General features: G+C 35.3%; 1 protein-coding gene across 2 annotated transcripts in view; it reads left to right on the forward strand.

The window, feature by feature from the left end:
• The window catches only part of Prkg1 (protein kinase cGMP-dependent 1), a 1,244,729-nt gene extending 1,226,599 nt beyond the window's left edge, over nucleotides 1-18,130 (forward strand). For both annotated transcript variants that reach the window (XM_004653190.2, XM_004653189.2), the window contains exons 13-18: nucleotides 4,045-4,186; nucleotides 5,374-5,537; nucleotides 10,856-10,978; nucleotides 11,064-11,126; nucleotides 12,639-12,705; nucleotides 13,785-18,130. In XM_004653190.2, coding sequence (XP_004653247.1) covers nucleotides 4,045-4,186; nucleotides 5,374-5,537; nucleotides 10,856-10,978; nucleotides 11,064-11,126; nucleotides 12,639-12,705; nucleotides 13,785-13,883 — 658 coding nt within the window. In that variant the 3' untranslated portion in view covers nucleotides 13,884-18,130. The remainder of the gene's footprint in view (nucleotides 1-4,044; nucleotides 4,187-5,373; nucleotides 5,538-10,855; nucleotides 10,979-11,063; nucleotides 11,127-12,638; nucleotides 12,706-13,784) is intronic.
• Nucleotides 18,131-18,697: the final 567 nt, after the last annotated feature.

Consider the following 18,697-nt stretch of genomic DNA (forward strand, 5'->3'; position numbering starts at 1 on the left):
GCTCATCTCTCTGACTCAATGGGCTGTGTTTTGGCCCTTCCTTTTTCCTTCTCTGTCTCATCCCTGAGTTTTGAGGACACAGTTGCTTTGTACCCTGAGAACACATAACACTGCCTGAAGAAGCTTGATGTTCCCTTAAGTTTCAGAAATATTGAAGCTGTAGACGAAAAACAATTGCGCTATTCTACATAAAACTATATTGGATTCATTTCCCTTACCAACTTTCTTTAATTTATATACACATGTAAAATTATTAAATTTATTCTACATAAGTTTATTTTACTCATTCTTTTCTTTGTTTCCAAAGAAACAGTGGTAAAGGAGAAGCTGTCCTGAAGGCAAACCAGAAATGTGCATGAGTTGGTGGCAAAACAGGCCTGTGCAGCCTTATCTTGACTAAGAGCACCACAGACTCAGCACAGGTTTCAGAACAATTCACACATCCTCCTTCTCTCCCTGTTGACTGACGAAACCATGTTCAGCTTCTCCATCTCTTTTCATCATTATAGAAAAGAACACAAAACAGGTTTTGATTTGTTGTCAAATGAGACTTAAAGACTGGTAAAATGACTCAGTGGTTAAGATGCTTGCCTGCAAAACCTGAAGACCCAGATTCCATTCCCTAGTATCCACATAAGCCAAATGCAGAAGGTGGTGCAAATATCTGGAAGTTTGTTTGCAGTGGCTAGAGGCCCTGGCATACCTATTCATTCTGTCTGTCTGTCTGTCTTTCTCTATCTCGCCAATAAATAAATAAAGTATTTTTAAAAAATGAGACTTGGGCTAGAGAGATGCCTTAGCAGTTAAGGTGCTTGACTATGAAGCCTAAGGACCCTTGTTCAACTCCACAGATCCCATGTAAGCCAGATGCACAAGGTGAACCATGTACAAGCTCACACATGTGCACGAGGTAGCACACATGTCTGGTGTTCAATTGCAGTGGCTAGAGGTCCTGGTATGCCAATTCTTTCTCTTTTTCTCTCTTACTTTTTCTCACAAAAAAGCCAGTCTATTCAGCTTGCCTCAAAAAAATGATAATACCATATATAGGCAGAATTTGAGGACAATTAAATCTTTTTTTAAATATTTAGGCCTGAGTTAGAACTCTGGAGTTCCAGTTGTGCCAAACATTTTCCGGGCTTATTCTCTAGCAGCTATATTGATTTATGTTCTGGTTTTTGACTTTTTAATCTCCCCCAAGGTTATTTTTTCATTATTTGGGATAGGTTGGTACAAATTATATATTATTTGCTCTCCCTTTCTGGCACCTAAATAATTGGCAACCCTGAAACTTTTTATAAAGATGTAATTGGGAAATGTAATAAGCATACATCACTATTTTCATTACCAAGTAGAGTAAGATAAAGCACATTAGTATGCATACATGTATATAAATGTGTATTCTAATATTATGTAATGGATTATATAAATTATTATATTTTTATGCATATGATAATTTTTTTCTGCTGAGAAACATAAAAATTGATCATAAACTGTAATTTTCAAGTCTCACACTCCTCAGTTTCTGACCATATGTCTTTGTGGATAGATTAATAATCATAACAAGTAATTTGAATGTCTAGCCTCTAAATCTTTGCTCTGTTATGGACAATATTAAATTATTTCATTTTTGATGACCCAGTAGATGGCTGCAGATGAAAATATTTAAAGAGAAATCAGACAGTCTTCCTCATAGCTCCACCTCCACAGTATTACATTGGCCATAAGCCAACACTGATTGCAGCCACTCCAGATTTATGTGCTTGTTGTTTATCATGCTCTTCTTGCTTCTAGCCCATAATTCCTTATCTCTTTATTATATAGTCTTATAGAATATGTATATATATATATATATAATTATACATATAATTAGATATTATATTAGTCTAATATCTCAGGATTCAGTTTTGACAAGTTGATTAGACATTGTGATTAAGTTTTATGTAGAGTTCATCAATAAATATAATACTCTAATTCTACTGGTTTGTCATCTAATGACATTTACCTAAACAACCACCCAGTCCCAAAGAAGGTGTACACACTTACCTTGCACTTGTTTTACTTGAAACAATGTGGGTGTCAAGCACAATTTATTATTTCAAAAAGCTACATAGAGCAAATGATTAATTTTGTTAAGCAGCTCTCTAAAATGCTCATAAAATAAGCTTTCACTTCTGTTTTAGATCAAATTTGCACTGCCATTACCAATTCTAATAGTAATTTTTCACTTTGAGTCACTCTATTGCTGGACTTAGGGCTGATTTCAAAATGTTTAATTCAGAGTTATTTAATTCAGATTTTTAGTGAAAAAGCAGTGTGTTGCTGATAAATGGTCTGTGTGCATATATTGCATTTATTTGACAAGGTTTAAGATGAACTGTTCCTTACACTGTTAAACGCAGTTGCAAATATCTTTATATATAGGAAATATTAAGTATAGATTTTTTGAAATAATTATAAGTTAACATTCTAGAACCCTATAAATTCCAAAATAGCTTAGAATCAGGAAAATCTTTTAAAAAGGTGAGAGCTATAAAAGACTGAAGACCAGAACTTCTCAGACTTCTATAGCTTATCTATTCTTCAGTTTAATATCCGATATGTTCTCTATACAATGATAATATGTTAAGTGGGATGTTTAGAGCAATAAGACAGAATGAGAGTGTGTTCCCTCCTCTCCACATATTGGGGCCTTGTATTGCAGTACCTTCAGGAAAGGAGCACTCCACAGAGGACTTAAATATCTGTACTAAAAGCTGAGTCCTATGATACACTTTTTTTGTTTGTTTGTTTGTTTTGAGGTAGGGTTTCACTCTAGCCCAGGTGAACCTAGAATGCATCTCAGGATGGCCTCAAACTCATGGCAGTTCTCCTACATATGTATTCTAAGTGCTGAGATTAAAGGCATACACCACCACACCTGGCTTGATGTACACTTTTCATCCCAGAATTATCCAGGTGGAGGAAGGAGAATGGAAGCTCAGAGTCATTCCTGTCTACATAGTGAGTTCAAGGCTATCCTGGACCTCATGAGACCCTGTCAAAGAAAGAGAAAGGGAGGGAGGGGTAGAGAGAGGAGGGAAGAAAGGAAGGAAGGGAGGGAGGGAGGAAGGAAGGAAGGAAACACAAGAGGAAAAAAGACAAAAAGAGATACAGAGGAAAGGATTGAGGGAAGAAGGGATGTAGGAAAGAAGGAAATAAGGAAGAGAAGAAGGGAAGAAATGGAGAAATGAGTTCAAGGGTAGCCTGGGCTTCATCAGACCCTGTTAAAGAAAGAGAGAGAGAGAAAGAGGATGGAGGAAGGAAAAGAGAAAGTAAAAAGGCAAAAAAATGTAAGGGATGGAGGGAAGGAGAGAAGGATGGAATGAGGGATGAAGGCATGAAATAAGAAAGAGAAGGGAAGAAATGAAGGAAAAAAGAAAAGAAGAAAGGAAGAGGACAGAAAGCATTAGTTTCTTTTTTCGTGCATCCACAGGAAACATATCTCCCTTATTCAGAAAGATCCAAAACAAGTTTTCTAACAATAACGTGAATAAATCATATATTTTAAGCTGTATGTTAGCTGCACATATATACATGATTATTATTTAATGTAAATAATCTCCCCTTTTAGCATAAACTCTTATTTGGGATGGAGATGTAGCTAAGTGGTAGAGCACTTGCCTAGCATTTGTATGGTCTTGGGTTAAATCTTTATTGTCAATTAATGAGTTGAAATAGACTCCCTCTTTGAAAGCAGACTCTTGGTAGACATGTAGAATAGAACGCCTTCTCTCCACTCTTTTATAACTCTGCCCTTTTAGATGACAGTGAGCTATTTATAGGAAGACAGCATTATGAGAGTTTTTTTTTAGTTCTTCTGAGCGCTTGCAGGAAGTTAGATTTAACTAGCCCACTCATGAGGGCAGAACATTCCTTAACTTGATCCTCAGATTCTTTGAAAAATATGCCAGTCAGTAAGCCAGTTAGATATTGGTTTCCAAACCAATCTTACTAAAGAAATTAATTTCTCAAACACTTTTCATTCCATTTTTCATATTTCAGAGGTTCGTTTGAAGATTCTACAACCAGATTTTACACGGCATGTGTGGTAGAGGCTTTTGCCTATCTGCATTCCAAAGGAATAATTTACAGGGACCTCAAGCCAGAAAATCTCATCCTAGATCATCGAGGTTATGCCAAACTGGTCAGTGTGTTTCACACATGGTTCTTTCCTATAGTTTTGAAGTACATGATTATGAAGCTGCATTAAAATCTGTATTCTATTTTTGTTATAATTTTGCTTAAAAGAAAGTTTCAGCATTATAGTTTTCAACTAAATTTTATTTCAGATTATGTTAAGAGAAATTAAACTGGTAGGATCTGAATTCATAATATCCTCATAAATCATGCTTCCCTAATGAATGTTAGCAAACACTCTTGTTGACATGTGTTCATAGACCTAAGAGAGAGTTAAAAAGTTACTTTATATTTTATCCAGTGTTCTTATCACCCAAATGTAATAGATAGTAATACTGTAGAAAACTGGACATTTTGATATTTTATATTTAAGAATAATGCTTATGGGAAAATTGATTTCAAGGTAATATCTTGGCTGTGTTAATAATAATATTTATAATTCATCAGAAGTTCTAAAGAGTTACTATATAGGAAAGATTTTTATTTAAAGTATGTACAACTTTTACATGATTATATTTTTAAATTTTGATAATGTTTATTTAACAATGGGTTTTAGAAAAATCACACCAATGACAAGGAATTTTTTTTATCCAAACCAAACAAACAGGTGTTCTGTATCTATAGATTCTCTTTCAAAAAGTTCCAAGATAAAACCCACAAGCAAAAAGTTCCAAGAAAGAAGACATTTTTATTTTATCTGCTCATGTTTACTTAGAGCAGAATGGTTGCCTTCATAATTGGGCTATTTACCTCCTTCAAAACTAAACTAAGTTCTTATATAATTAATACTTGATGGACTAGCAATGTCAAGAAGCCCAAAAGAAGGCACAAATATTCTGGGCAGATGTTAAGTAGATCCACCTGAATTTCTACACCTTCAGTAAAGGAGAAATTCTTTCTTTATGCCAAAACTACTATTGGTATGAAAATAAGGAAAATGAAAAGTATTGCTAAAAAGAGGATTTTCTTTTCAGTGACTTGAATTGTATTCTCAGGTTCTAACTTTTCATACTGAAAGTAAATTCTTATCAGAGTGACTGTGTTTACAATGTATGATTCCTTGTAGAAAACAAGGACTGTAATATACTTGTATCTGCTTCTATTTTTTTTATTTTATCATTAGCATAAGTCAGCAAAGTACTTGATAACTTAATCATACATAACTGAAGAATCTTGTTTTTCTCTCTTCATTAGGTTGATTTTGGCTTTGCAAAGAAAATAGGATTTGGAAAAAAAACATGGACTTTCTGTGGGACTCCAGAGTATGTAGCTCCAGAGATCATCCTGAACAAAGGCCACGACATTTCAGCTGACTACTGGTCACTAGGAATTCTAATGTATGAACTTCTGACTGGCAGGTATGGACATTTATAGGGAGCCACTTATAAAAACAGACCACAAGACAGCCACACACTCCTGCCTTTGTCACTTATTTGACTACCTCAAATTACATGTCACTATGTCTGGGTACTGTTCTTCAATGACTTAGGCAAATAATCACAAATTCATAAACTGAGGTGTAAAATAGGGCAGATGAGGGCCTCCAACTCAGTTCTAGCTTTAATCTCATAAATTACTATCTTTTTATGCATTTTGATTTTGTATGCAATTATAGGACCATAGGCGTATCCAATATATTTGACATTTTTGGGCTGGAGAGATGGCTTAGCAGTTAAGCGCTTGCCTGTGAAGCCTAAGGACCCCGGTTCGAGGCTCGGTTCCCCAGGTCCCACATTAGCCAGATGCACAAGGGGGCGCACACGTCTGGAGTTCGTTTGCAGAGGCTGGAGGCCCTGGTGCGCCCATTCTCTCTCTCTCCCTCTATCTGTCTTTCTCTCTGTGTCTGTTGCTCTCAAATAAATAAATAAAAAATTAAAAAAAAATTTTAAAAAAATATATATTTGACATTTTTAAACCTTGTCATTTAACTAACAATGAAGTAAGGGACATGATAGCTGTATAAAAACAAAAGTCCATAGAAGCAAATGGACCTGTTAGTAGTTTGTCTATAGGAAATGTCTATAGTTTATCTATAGGAAATGTGAGTGCTTTGGTTACCTTTGTGAATAATCATTAACAACAGCTAAAACAGCACTAGAGATAGCACAGGACATGACACAAGCTCCTCAAGGAAGAATACTAGAAGAAAAATAAACGCACAAAATTACAAGTGCAAAAGACATCAAGTAATTATGACCTACAGAGTTCAGAAGAAGGCATAGTTGATATTAGAGGCTTCTAAATCAAAGACTGCAGCTGGCCTTACAAGAAGAATAGTTTAGAAGTGGAGAGAAAAGGAAAGACATGTCAAGCACACGTTTTTGGCTTTCTTCAAAATTTAAAAATTACAGAGCCAGATGTGGTGGTGTACACTTTTAATCCTAGAACTCTGGAGGCTGAGGTAGGAAGATCACCATGAGCTCGAAGCCACCCTGTGCTACAGAGTGAGTTCCATGTCAGCCTGGGCTAGAGTGAGGCCCTGCCTCAAAAAATGTTGAAAGAAAATCCAGGTGTGGTGGTGCACGCCTTTAATCCCAGCACTCGGGAGATAGAGGTAGGAGGATCACTGTAAACTTGAGGCCACACGTGAATTCCAGATCATGCTAGGCTACAGCAAGACCCTGCCTCAAAAACAAAATGTAAAAAATAGAATTAGAATAATGATCTACAAGTCTCAGTATTGCAAAGACATCTGAAGGCTTACATTCTTCTCAACATTATTAATAGCTAAGAAATTAAAACCTAACTGTCCATCAGATGATGACTAAAACTAGTCAGCTGTAAATGACAACATTAAGTCAGACAAGCCAGGCACACAAAGACAAGTACCACATGAACATACTTATAAGTAGAACCAAAAATGTTGATCTTGGTGCTGAGGAGGTGGCATAGTAATATAAGGTGCTTGCCACAAAAATGCGAGGACAGAAGTTTAGATTGCCAGCAGCCACCTAAAAGGTAGGTAGCTTGGCAACCCACTTGTAATCAGCCCTTGGAAGATAGAGACGGAGGTTGATGACTTCTGATGTCTTGCCCAGTTACATTCCTCTTTATTTACTGAGGCAGTCTTTCACATAAGCCCAGAACTTACATACATGAACACATGTATGTATATACACCAGCACATCAAAAATAAAGACTATAGAAGGCTAAGAAAATAAATACAGATATAAATTTTCTTCATGAGTAAAATAGAACATCACTAATGGCATGGAAAAATATAATTAATTATATAATCAAAAATTTATAACTTGACTCAGTGGATCCTTTTTATTATAATGAGCATGGTAGAATATTCAGAATAGTGACATCAGAATTTATCTATGTATAATTTTCCAAGTTCAGTGCTAAAGGATAATCATACAGACGTCAGAGTCACAGGACATGTAATGTATGCATTAGCTATTAGGAATACTATTGGTCGAGTGAGTCTCAACCTTCTATACAACATTCCTTAATGCTAAAAGATGGTATGTCAAGAGATATGTAGGTTTCAAGAAGAAAAAATAACCCAGTAATTTATACTGAGATGTTATTCTTAAAATACAAACATGGCATATAGAGTGTGTGTGCCAAGCCTTTCTCACAAAATCAACAAATGACCAAGTCAACAAAAAGATTAGCATAAACAAAGTAATTAGGAACAGATAAACTGAGAAATGTATTAAGGGTAAGTCTTTAATTTAACTGATTAAATCCTCGACTGAATAATTTAAGTTTGCATTACTGAAGAGAGTGTAAATATTATGATTTTTACTAATTGTGAAATCAAAAGTTTGAAATAACTGTAGTTATACTTTTTTCTCATTATTTTTGACAAATAAGGCATTTTAATATAAGATTCAAAGTTTAAATATGTTTTCTTTATTTTAAAAAAATATTTTAGGAATTGACATTACTATTGAAAACCACATATTCAAACTTTAACATTTCTTTCAAAATTATTCTGCTTACTTAGAGCAATATCAAATTGAATACATATTGTATTTTTAAGAGCATATTTAATATAATTCTGTATGTTTCCATGTATAAAAATCATTAAATGAGATTATATCCTTCAAATGTTGATTATTATTAATATTTTGGGGCATTGTATAATTTTATTTTCTTCTAAGTAATTTTATTTCATATATTATATGAATATCTTAGATTAAATACATAGCACTTTATAAATCCACAAAAGACATTTCCAGTAATTTTTAGTTGTCTAAAACAAAGTAGAATCATGAATGAGAAAACACTAAATTAATAACCAAACATCCTAAGATTTAGGTTTTAATTTTTTAAGCTGAAGAACAAAACAAGCAAGTTAACTTGATAGAATAGAGACACTATTCAATCATCACATGATAAGACAATTGAAATTTTTTTTTGGTTTTTTGAGTTAGGGTTTCACTCTATCACACACTGACCTAGGATTCACAGTGATCTTCATTCTCCTACCTCTGCCTCCGAGTGCAAAGATTAAAGACATGTGCCACCAGACCTGGCAAGAAATTTGAATTTTTTTTTTCTAGTCTAGGCTGGCCTGGAATTCACTCTGAATTCTCAGGGTGGCCTCAAACTCACAGCGATTCTCCTTCCTCTGCCTCCCAACGAGCACTGGGATTAAAGGCGTGCACCACCATGCCCGGCAGAAATTTTAATTTTTAAGAGATTAGATAGAATATATTTTAATGCTGATTAAACTCAGTGTACAATTACTAGCTAAGATGTATTAAAGGAAGTTGTATGTCACAAAATAATCATGACAGATAATATCATAGCCCTCAGCAGAGGCAAATGTGCTACTCTCTAAGCTTGCTCAACATAAGGGGAAAATTTAAATAGTGATAATGAATACTTAAAGGCTAAAATAAAATGCTTCATAAGATTTATTCACCAAAGGGACATATGCCCTGTATTTAGAGAATAACTTCTGGAGGTTTCATAATCTTTGCACAAGAACTATGTGCTCCTAGTGCCTGGATCATAGCCACACTGCAACGCTACTCAGAGACTGCTCAGAAAGGCTGCCAAACAGGATGCTTTGTGTAGGTCATTTACAGAAGGTGGAGGAATGGGGAATGGATCAGTTACCTTCTCATTGTTGGGACAAAATACCTGACAAAAATCCCTTTAAGCTTACAGTTGGAGGTTAGAACCCCCCATGGAGGGGAGGGCATGGCATCAGGACCTTGATACCGTCGGTCACATTCAGCCCACAGTGAGGAAGCAGAGAAGAGTGGTACTCAGTGAGCCAGCTCTCTCCTTTTTTATAGTCCAGGAGTCCAGCCCATGGAATGGTGCTACCCACAGTTAAAATGGGTCTTCCCACTGGAATTAACCTAATCAAGACTATCCCTTACAGAGGTGTCCATAACTAACCTAATCTAGATAATTCCTAACAGATTATTCTAGGTAGTTGACAAACTATCACAGGGAATGAAGAATAGAAAGGGCAATTGGAGTTTAGCAAATAGTTTTCATAACTTTTTAATATTTTTTAAGAGTGTGGACAAGCCAGATCTTCTTATTGCTACAAGTGAGCTCCACACACATGCACAACTTTGTGCGGCTGGTTTCACATGGGGACTAGGGAATCTAACCCAGGCCAGTAGGCTTCACAAGCAAGTGTCTTTAACTGATGAGCAATCTCCTCAGACCAACAAATATTTACTGATTCATCCTTCACTAAGGCCAGGCACACTACTCAACCATGAGATTTCTAGCGCAGAATAAAGCTTAGTTTGGAAGGAAAGACAACAGAAAACAAATAATGAAGAACTAATATTAAGGTGCAATAATTGATATCAATGGTGCTATAAGAAAATATGACACGGGGCTCCAATTCATACTTCAAATTTAACCCTTACCTGGTAGCACAGGCCTATTGTCCAACTCCCCCAGAATTTGAGGCAGGAGGACCACAAGTCTGCCTACACTACAGAGTAAATTCAAGACCAGCCTAGGCCACTCAGTGAGACTCAGTCTCAATATTATTTACAAAAGGGGGAGTTATAAAAATAAATAAATAAAATAAGGATCTAGCTCACTGTCCATCACTCTCCATGGTAAAGCACTTAAGTAGCATGTACAAGGTCCCACATCCAATTTGAAGTATCGCAAAAATAAAAAGTAAGCAACAGCATATTAAATAATTTTAGTTGATAAAGTTTATCAACTATAGTTGATTAATCCGCGTAGGCCTTTTTTGTGGGAGCATCAATTTAAAATAAGAATTGATTAAGCAAGACCTTAGCCAGATAAACTTGGAAAGAACTCAGCAAAACAGGTGGGAAAGCGCTTGATATTTTAGAGAAAGGAAAAGGCCCCAGTGCATGGAGCCCAGAGGGTAAGGGTGGCAGTATATGCGGTGTGGTCATATCCTGCTTCTTAGTGATTGCAGACTTTGTACCCAGTATCACTGAGAAGTTGGTTAGTGACTAAGCACAGACAGCATACAAGGTCCAGCACCTGTACCCCAAAGAATGAAGGGAAACAGTAGACATACTTCACCTGTGCCTGATTTTTCATGGCAAGGCTTCCATGGTAGTTTGCTAGTATTTAAGTGTCACTCCATTTCCATAACTAATTTAGGTTACAATGTAAGAATTGTTGCTGTGTGTGGGGTTTGTAACATATTCTTATTAGAAAAGAAAAGCAGTATCTCCCATTATCTCTTTGATTCTTGCAGCCCACCTTTCTCAGGCCCAGACCCTATGAAAACCTACAACATCATCCTGAGGGGGATTGACATGATAGAGTTTCCAAAGAAGATTGCCAAAAATGCTGCTAATTTAATTAAAAAACTATGCAGGTAAGTGCTTCAACCATACCATTTCTTAAAATACCATAATGTGAAAATATTAGATGTTTTATGAAATAATTATTTTATTTTTTAGGGACAATCCATCAGAAAGATTAGGAAATTTAAAAAATGGAGTGAAAGACATTCAAAAACACAAGTAAGTATTTATTCCTTACAATGTTAGGTGTCAGAATTCAGGCAACCTGACAAAAATTTCACCAAGGGTGATGTTTTCAAGTTATTTGTGAATAACTCAATATTCGTGAACAAATGTCCTCTTAGAACATTAAAAAAAGGTTTTTAAAAGGCCTTTGTAAACATGTTTCTGGAACTTTATTTAGCAGTATCTGATGACCTTATATCTTTCCAAACAATAAATTCACTTATTCAGTATCTCCTGACACATGATCCAGTATGTCTTTTGTCCCCCCTGGCACAAAGAGAAGATGTGTGTTTATAATTTTGAATTTCTGTTCCTGAGAAGCAGAATAAACACAGAGTCACTCACAGAAGAAAGGAAAACATGTATTTTGCTACCATATCAGGTTATATAATATTCTTGGCTACTTTCTGAAATATAACTTGAAAGCCACCAAAACTGCTTATATGGCCACTGCTGAACTTAAGCAGGGCTCTCATGAGAAGCTCATGCCCATGCTTGGGTCCTCCTTATTCTTGCATTGAGAGCCTCTCTTTCTAATAATCCCTATGCTTTAATCCATGTTAAAATCTGGTCCTAATAAACTCCATCATCATTTCATTTTGGCTGGTCCCAAGATTCTTTTGTGGCAAAGTCAAAAATTCCATTTTCACCTGAATGAGAACTCTGGCTGCTATAAATGGCAGTGTAGAGCTCTCTCTGACTCCCACCAACCCATTGCCAATTACACACTGGCCCAGTGGCAGAGGGAAAATTAAGTTTCTACTCTTAAAATAAAGTACATTGTAAAGCATAGGGTCAAGATTATTGTGACATTTATTAAATTATAATGATAATGCAAGAACAAGGGAATTCATACATAATTGATGTTTTAAGATAAAAGGGCAGGTGGTTGTTGGTTTAAATATGTGACAATTACACTTGAAATATTTAAAAAATATTTTAATATTATATTTGTTTATTTGCTAGAGATAGAAAAAGGCAGATATATAAAGAGTGTAGGCACCTCAGGGCCTCTAGCCACTACAAGCAAACCAGACGCATGCATCACCTTGCTTTACATGAGTTCTGGGGAATTAAACCTAGGTCCCTTGGCTTTTTCAGCAAGTGCCTTAACTGCTAGGCCATCTCTCAAGCCCTTAAAATATTTTAAAGTAATTTTATGTATTTTATAAGGTAAGATAATTAGGAAAAAATCTGAGCCAGATGTGGTGGCACATACCTATAATCCCAGCACCTGGAAAGCAGAAGCAGGAGGATTAAGAGCTCAAGGTCACCATCAACTACATAGTGAGTTCAAAGCCAACCAGTCTAGACTACATGAAATGCTGCCTCAAAAAAAAAAAAAAAAAAAAAAATCCCTTCATCCCTGAAACTAAACAGAAAATATTTTGTCATATGAAAATGTTTTCCTAGCTGCTTTCTATCCACCATGTAGATTAAATATGTTGTAGTAAGAAGGATTCACAGAGGTACAATGCATTAATTGCCTTTGTTTTTGCTTCCTAGATGGTTTGAGGGCTTTAACTGGGAAGGCTTAAGAAAAGGCACCTTGACACCTCCCATAATACCAAGTGTAAGTGGACTTTCCAGCTTATAACAGTTGCATTTGGTGGTGTTTATCAGTCAGCAAAGACGTGCTATTTTTGTGGGTTTTATCCTATAAGTTTATGTAAACTCCAAGTCATCATATTTAAATGACAAATTTGAAAACCAATAAATTTGGAGATGGTTACTATATAGACATTTTACCTTCATTTTTTAACACTATTCATTTGAGTTCAAATTTGTTTGATTGATGAATAAAAGTTACCTTTGCTATTATAACTGTTAAATCTATGTAGTGCAGGTGGGAAAGCATGGAGAATTTGCAGCCGCATGCTTCAGCAGATAACACTTCTGAGCCAGCATTGCTTCATTTATGCCCCACGCAAAATCCCTGCTGCCCTACTCCAACATGATTTTGAGACTATGTGTCCATTCATTCTACCAGAATCTAAAGGAAAAGGGTTCTCTTTTCTTTACATGTCAGGAGTTTTATGTGTGTGTCTGTGTATTTATGTGTTTAATAGGTAGATAGCCAGTTCATTAAGTGAACTGCATTAACCTGAAGTAGATTATTTTCAGCATATTTTCCCTATTTAATAAGGTTTTATTGAAGAAGAGAGAACTGCTTTATGGTCCTTTGAGTTCTGTTTGCATGCATCTAGGAGTAACTCAAGATGGGCCTTTACATGGAAACATTTTCCCTTCTCCTGAGATTTATTTCTGTGCTGATTTTTTTAATTCATAAAAAGTTCCATTTCCATGTCTCACGATATGTGTGTGTGTGTGTGTGTGTGTGTGTGTGTGTGTGTGTGTGTGTGTATATGTTTTGTGCTTCCACTTGGAATTATTCTTTTTCTTTCTCTCTTTTATTTTCGAGGTAGGGTCTCTCTCTAGTCCAGGCTAAAGTGGAATTCACTGTATAGTCTCAGGATAGCCTTGAGCTCACGGCAATCCTCCTACCTCTGCCTCCTGAGTTCTGGGATTAAAAGTGTGTGCTACCACACCTGGCTTGGAATTATTCTTTTTAATGACAGAAAATAAAAATCTAGTTCAGAATTCTACTGAAGTGATCAAAAGCTTTTTGCAATTCATTCTGTCATGTTGCAGGTGGCATCCCCCACAGACACAAGCAATTTTGACAGCTTCCCTGAGGACAGTGACGAGCCACCACCTGATGACAACTCGGGCTGGGACATAGACTTCTAACGTACTTCTCTTACCTGCTTCTGCCTTGCTGAAGACAACTTCTTTCTGAGACACAGCTGCCAGCAAACTTGAGGGAAGAGAGAAGATTAGTGCTCGGGGTCACCATGATGCCTTTGATCGATGCTGCTCCAGACTACAGTGGCATTAGGACTCATTGCTTGGATGGCGATAGTGCTCTTTACATGTTTTCTGTTCAAACCTAAAATAGCAGTTGACATGGTAGTCCTGAAGCAAAGCCTTTCACCAGTAAAATGTTTTCTATTGTTTTAATGATCCTGCTTTGCTCTGATTATATTTTGAAAGATTGTAGGCAACACTTCAACCCAGTAGAAGATTCTGTATCTTGCTAGTCTTACCAAGCAGAGGAAAGAATAATATATTTGGTACGATAGATGACCATGGTACAGAACCTAGGATCTTCCCTTTCTTCAGGGGAAGGTTGTGGAATCTATTACTGAAGGCTGGTGTATATATCACACATACTGAGGACCCCACATGTGTGGGTCACAGAGTCCATTTCAACCCAGTGCTAGAAGTTTCATGATTTTATTTCCTGGCAGTGCTGATGACAAGACTGAATGTTACCTTTTCTTTCTGACAGATTTTGAAAATTGCTATGATCAAAGCACAACTGCTATGATTTTTGCTGAAACCTTCCATAGCAGGTACATATGCATTTTCAGAGGATTGAGAAAAGTGCATGACAACTGTTTGTTTCTTTTTGAGAAATTGGCATGACAGAGTGGGAAACAGAATTCACAAAACCATTTCATATTTTTAAAAAAATGTTTGTGCATAATGATGGTCCTGGAAATGACTAGCAGCCGATTGGTTTTATTTGTTACCTAACATACCCTCAAACTGAGGCTTAAAAATATTCTCTTTTATAAAAATAAACCCTTGGGGTAGGGGTGGGTTAGGGTGGGGAGGAATGAAGACCCATCCAAAAAAATAAAAATGAAAAACTCTATAGGTGCTATGTATATCTTTCATCTGTAATGTCAGTGTCTGACCAGACAACTCAATTCTAATCATTACATGTCTAGCCAGAGATTCAAGCATTTTCACTAAATTTATTAAACCAAACTTCTATTACATATCATTTTTATAATATAGTCCAGGTTTGATAGAGAAAGGTAATTTAAAATGTAATTGAACTAGTTTCTTGTCTTAGGCCTGAACCAAAACAAAAGATAAATAGTATGAAAGCACAAATTCAAGGTATTAAAGTTGACTAAACCAGGAACCTTACTTACTTGAAGCCAAGAAGCAAGTTAAGACCCTGGCCTGGTGTTGATTACTGTTTCTTGAATAAGCTGATACTTGTCAAAGTTGTAGAGTGTTAAAGAGGAAAACAGGAAACTGATTTCTTATGAATAAGTTTTAGCTAAAATTCAGCAGGGGTATTATAATTCTGAGATTTTGCATTAACTAGGAAAGATTAGATTTAAAAATATCAAACTGGTTTTGTTTGTCACATAAGAAAGACAATCACTGAATTAAGCTGAGCATATTGTTGCAGGCCAGTTAACCATTATTAGCTGTCATAAGCAGCAGAACCTTCTGGAAGCTATTCCTGGACAGGTGGCATTATACCTACCCAGACAAGCATACATTTCAGGATGCCATCCTGATTTGGAACTTTATATGAATTTGGTACGGTAAATTCAGGATTGCCTTTTGTTTTTCTGTAAGTTTCTTTTCATCTAATATAAAAATTCTATAAAAACATATGCATTAGATCATTAGGGTCTAGCAAAGAAATCATATGTTAAAATTTTTGTTTGAGTTTTCATACTCAAAACTACTTTAGAGCATACTATCTTCTCAAAATATAATAATATAAAAACAATTTGGAGTAAAACTACTAAAATATAGTATATGTAATTAGAATGAAGTTCAAGTGAAATTTGGATCCTGATATTCTTGTTGTTATTATATTATTGGAGTCTTCCCTTTTTCACAAGCAATTTCTCAAGATTATTCTACTCCCCCAAGATGTCTCTTGATTTTTTAATAGATAATTGAATACAAAAATAAATGCATAAAACTAAAATGAATCTGGTTTACTTATTAATTTGTATTTAAAATATATAATTTCCATATTATCATCAGTGCTTGGTAACTTTTGTTGAAAGCCAGTATGGTTTAGGCATTCTAACGGCTTGCTAGAATATAAAAATTTCCCTGTCATTGTGAAGTGAGTCTTCCTCTAAGACTTTTAAATATCCCCAGATCTGTAGAAATTAGCACTGACAGTGTATTTTGGATGGATGGTTCATGTCTAAGACAACCCAGTGCATGCGTGTTCTATGGAGAAGGAAGAAGTAGCATTCAGCACAATGTATGTGCAGGTTGCTTTTCCATATGTACCGCATCTGTGTTCATTTCACCCACAGCATCACATTGGAATGTCTAAAGCAATCACCAAAAAATAAAGGTAAACTATATCTTATAAGAGTTGCTAACAGAACACCTTCATCTGACTTTTAGTACTTAGTTTCATGGGATTAAATCTTGTCTTAATAAAACACTAGGGCTATAATTCATGGTCAGCTCATGAAGTGCATCTACACTTCTAAACTCTCCTCACCCTCTCTTTGTTCTTGCACCATCTGGGTAAATTAGAATAGTGCCAACTTGTTTGATTTGCTAACTGACTTTCTCGTTCATACATTGAGTGGGTAATAGGTCTTTCTGTGCGTTCTGACTCACAGGAAAACAGAAAACTGCCGAGGAAAGAACATCATATTTTAGGTAGATTGAATGCATTAAAGAAAATGATTTCTAGAAAAATGTTATAATTAATTTTTACATTTTTACTTCTTTGTTATTAAGATACAAAATCAGATCCATATAGCATTTAAAACAAATTAATTTTGATTAGTCTCCACAAGTCATTATTTTTCTCTTAAAATCATGGCATATACATGTGAACTACACATGTAGAATAATAACTATTGAATTTTTGTTTCATTTCTGATGACAGAACTTATGATGAATTTAATTTAAAGAAGTCAGCTACCATATTGAACACAGAGCATTAGAACAGATTTCATATAATAGAGGTGATATGTGCATTATCCATAACAATGTTTCTTTCACAATAGGACCACAACAAATATTTATGTAAATAGATATTTTTGTGTGATATTTTGTGGTACATATAACTTTTTTAGTGTTTCACAGCATTATTATTTCATTTTATTTGTATTAAATAATGTTTTAGGTCCAGGTAGACTTGAATTAATGTCATAATTGTCAGTATTATTGAAAATTATGTCAACAGTACTGTTATTCATCTGTCCCATAGTTTAGAACATGACCTGGCTATCTGGCATTGTTGCAAGTGCCTTAAATTCATGGCATCTTATTAAACAACAAATTTGGTGTTATGCTGCATGACAAAGACAAACACACCTCAAAATGTTGTCCTTTCTTAGCTTGCTGCGTTTTACAGTTCTTTCTGCTAACAATTTATAAGCTTTTATTATATAATATTGATGAATTACAGAAATGATGAAGTTGTTATCTTATTTCTGTTAAATGTACCAGAGCTGTGTGTCTGTTAATGAGATACAGCGTCATTTCTGTGAAATGTATAAATGTATGTGCAGGTCAAATTAATATATGACATACTATCAGTCTGTCCACAGGCATTCCTGTTTTGCTAAGCTGTGCAGATTCAGTAAATAAAAACTAGTGCAGTCAAGTGTTAACATATCTCATTGTATAGACCCCATTAACAATGGTTCAACACAAAAGAAAAATTGAAAATGACTGCTAACTGCACCTCGTTATGAAATCAGTGGTGGAAATGTACTTTGGTGCACCACTCAACAAAACAGGATGCTTTCTCTGAGTTTTTGTATATGCAAGTCATTTATGAGGCAAGTTTTCAGCAGACCTTGAAAGCAAAACGTTGAAAGTATGTTGTTAGCTCCTCTCTATTTCTGCCCCTGCATCAACAGACAGAGCTCTGGGACTTTGACCATGACTCAGAGGTTTGGGCTTTCTGAGTAAAGGGATATCTCTTTAAGCATCATCTAGCAAGTTTATTTCAATGTATGATGTTTTTACAACTGGTCAGTTCTTTTGTATTCTTATAGCTATGGTTATTTGATTGTCCTCTTACAATTTGTTCTACATGAAAAAGTCCTTTGTTAGAATGCAACAAACTGTCATCAAATGGTCATTGACCACCTGCACTCTTTTGATGTAGATTAAAAACTTTTTCATAAATTTAATCTGCTTTGATTTGCTCTGTATTTTTCCTGCAGCTGTACTTGCAGAGTGCCTGTTGTATACTTTATAGAGTTGAAATAAAAAATAATTACTTTTGAACTTAGTTGTATTTAATTCCAGGTGATTTAAATAATAGAATTAGTATACTAGCACACTACTATTGAAATGTCATGTAGTCATTATAAGAATGAGAAAGATGCCCATAATCCAAGCAACTTCCATGAAATTGTATAAAACTAATTCAATAATTCATTGTCAAGAATTCAATAGAACTATTTTGGGGGCATTCATATGAATATAAAAGCAAGTTCAGATATCCACACAAACCCAGAAATTATCAGATTTTGCTAGATTTGTGCCATAAACAAACATTCCCTTGGACATTACTCCTCAAATTCTGAGGTAGGAAAAAAACCAAAGGGTGCTACTCAAATATTACTGTGTACTAGGAATGAATGATCTGTTAGGAAAAGGGGCTTCATGAGCCTTTGTTTATTTGATGTTTCTTCTATGCTTCCCTAAACAACAAGAATTTAGAGAGCAAAATTATTATCACTCAGTTCTCCAAA

This window comes from Jaculus jaculus, chromosome 1 (genome assembly GCF_020740685.1).
Source record: "Jaculus jaculus isolate mJacJac1 chromosome 1, mJacJac1.mat.Y.cur, whole genome shotgun sequence".
Classification (NCBI taxonomy): domain Eukaryota; kingdom Metazoa; phylum Chordata; class Mammalia; order Rodentia; family Dipodidae; genus Jaculus; species Jaculus jaculus.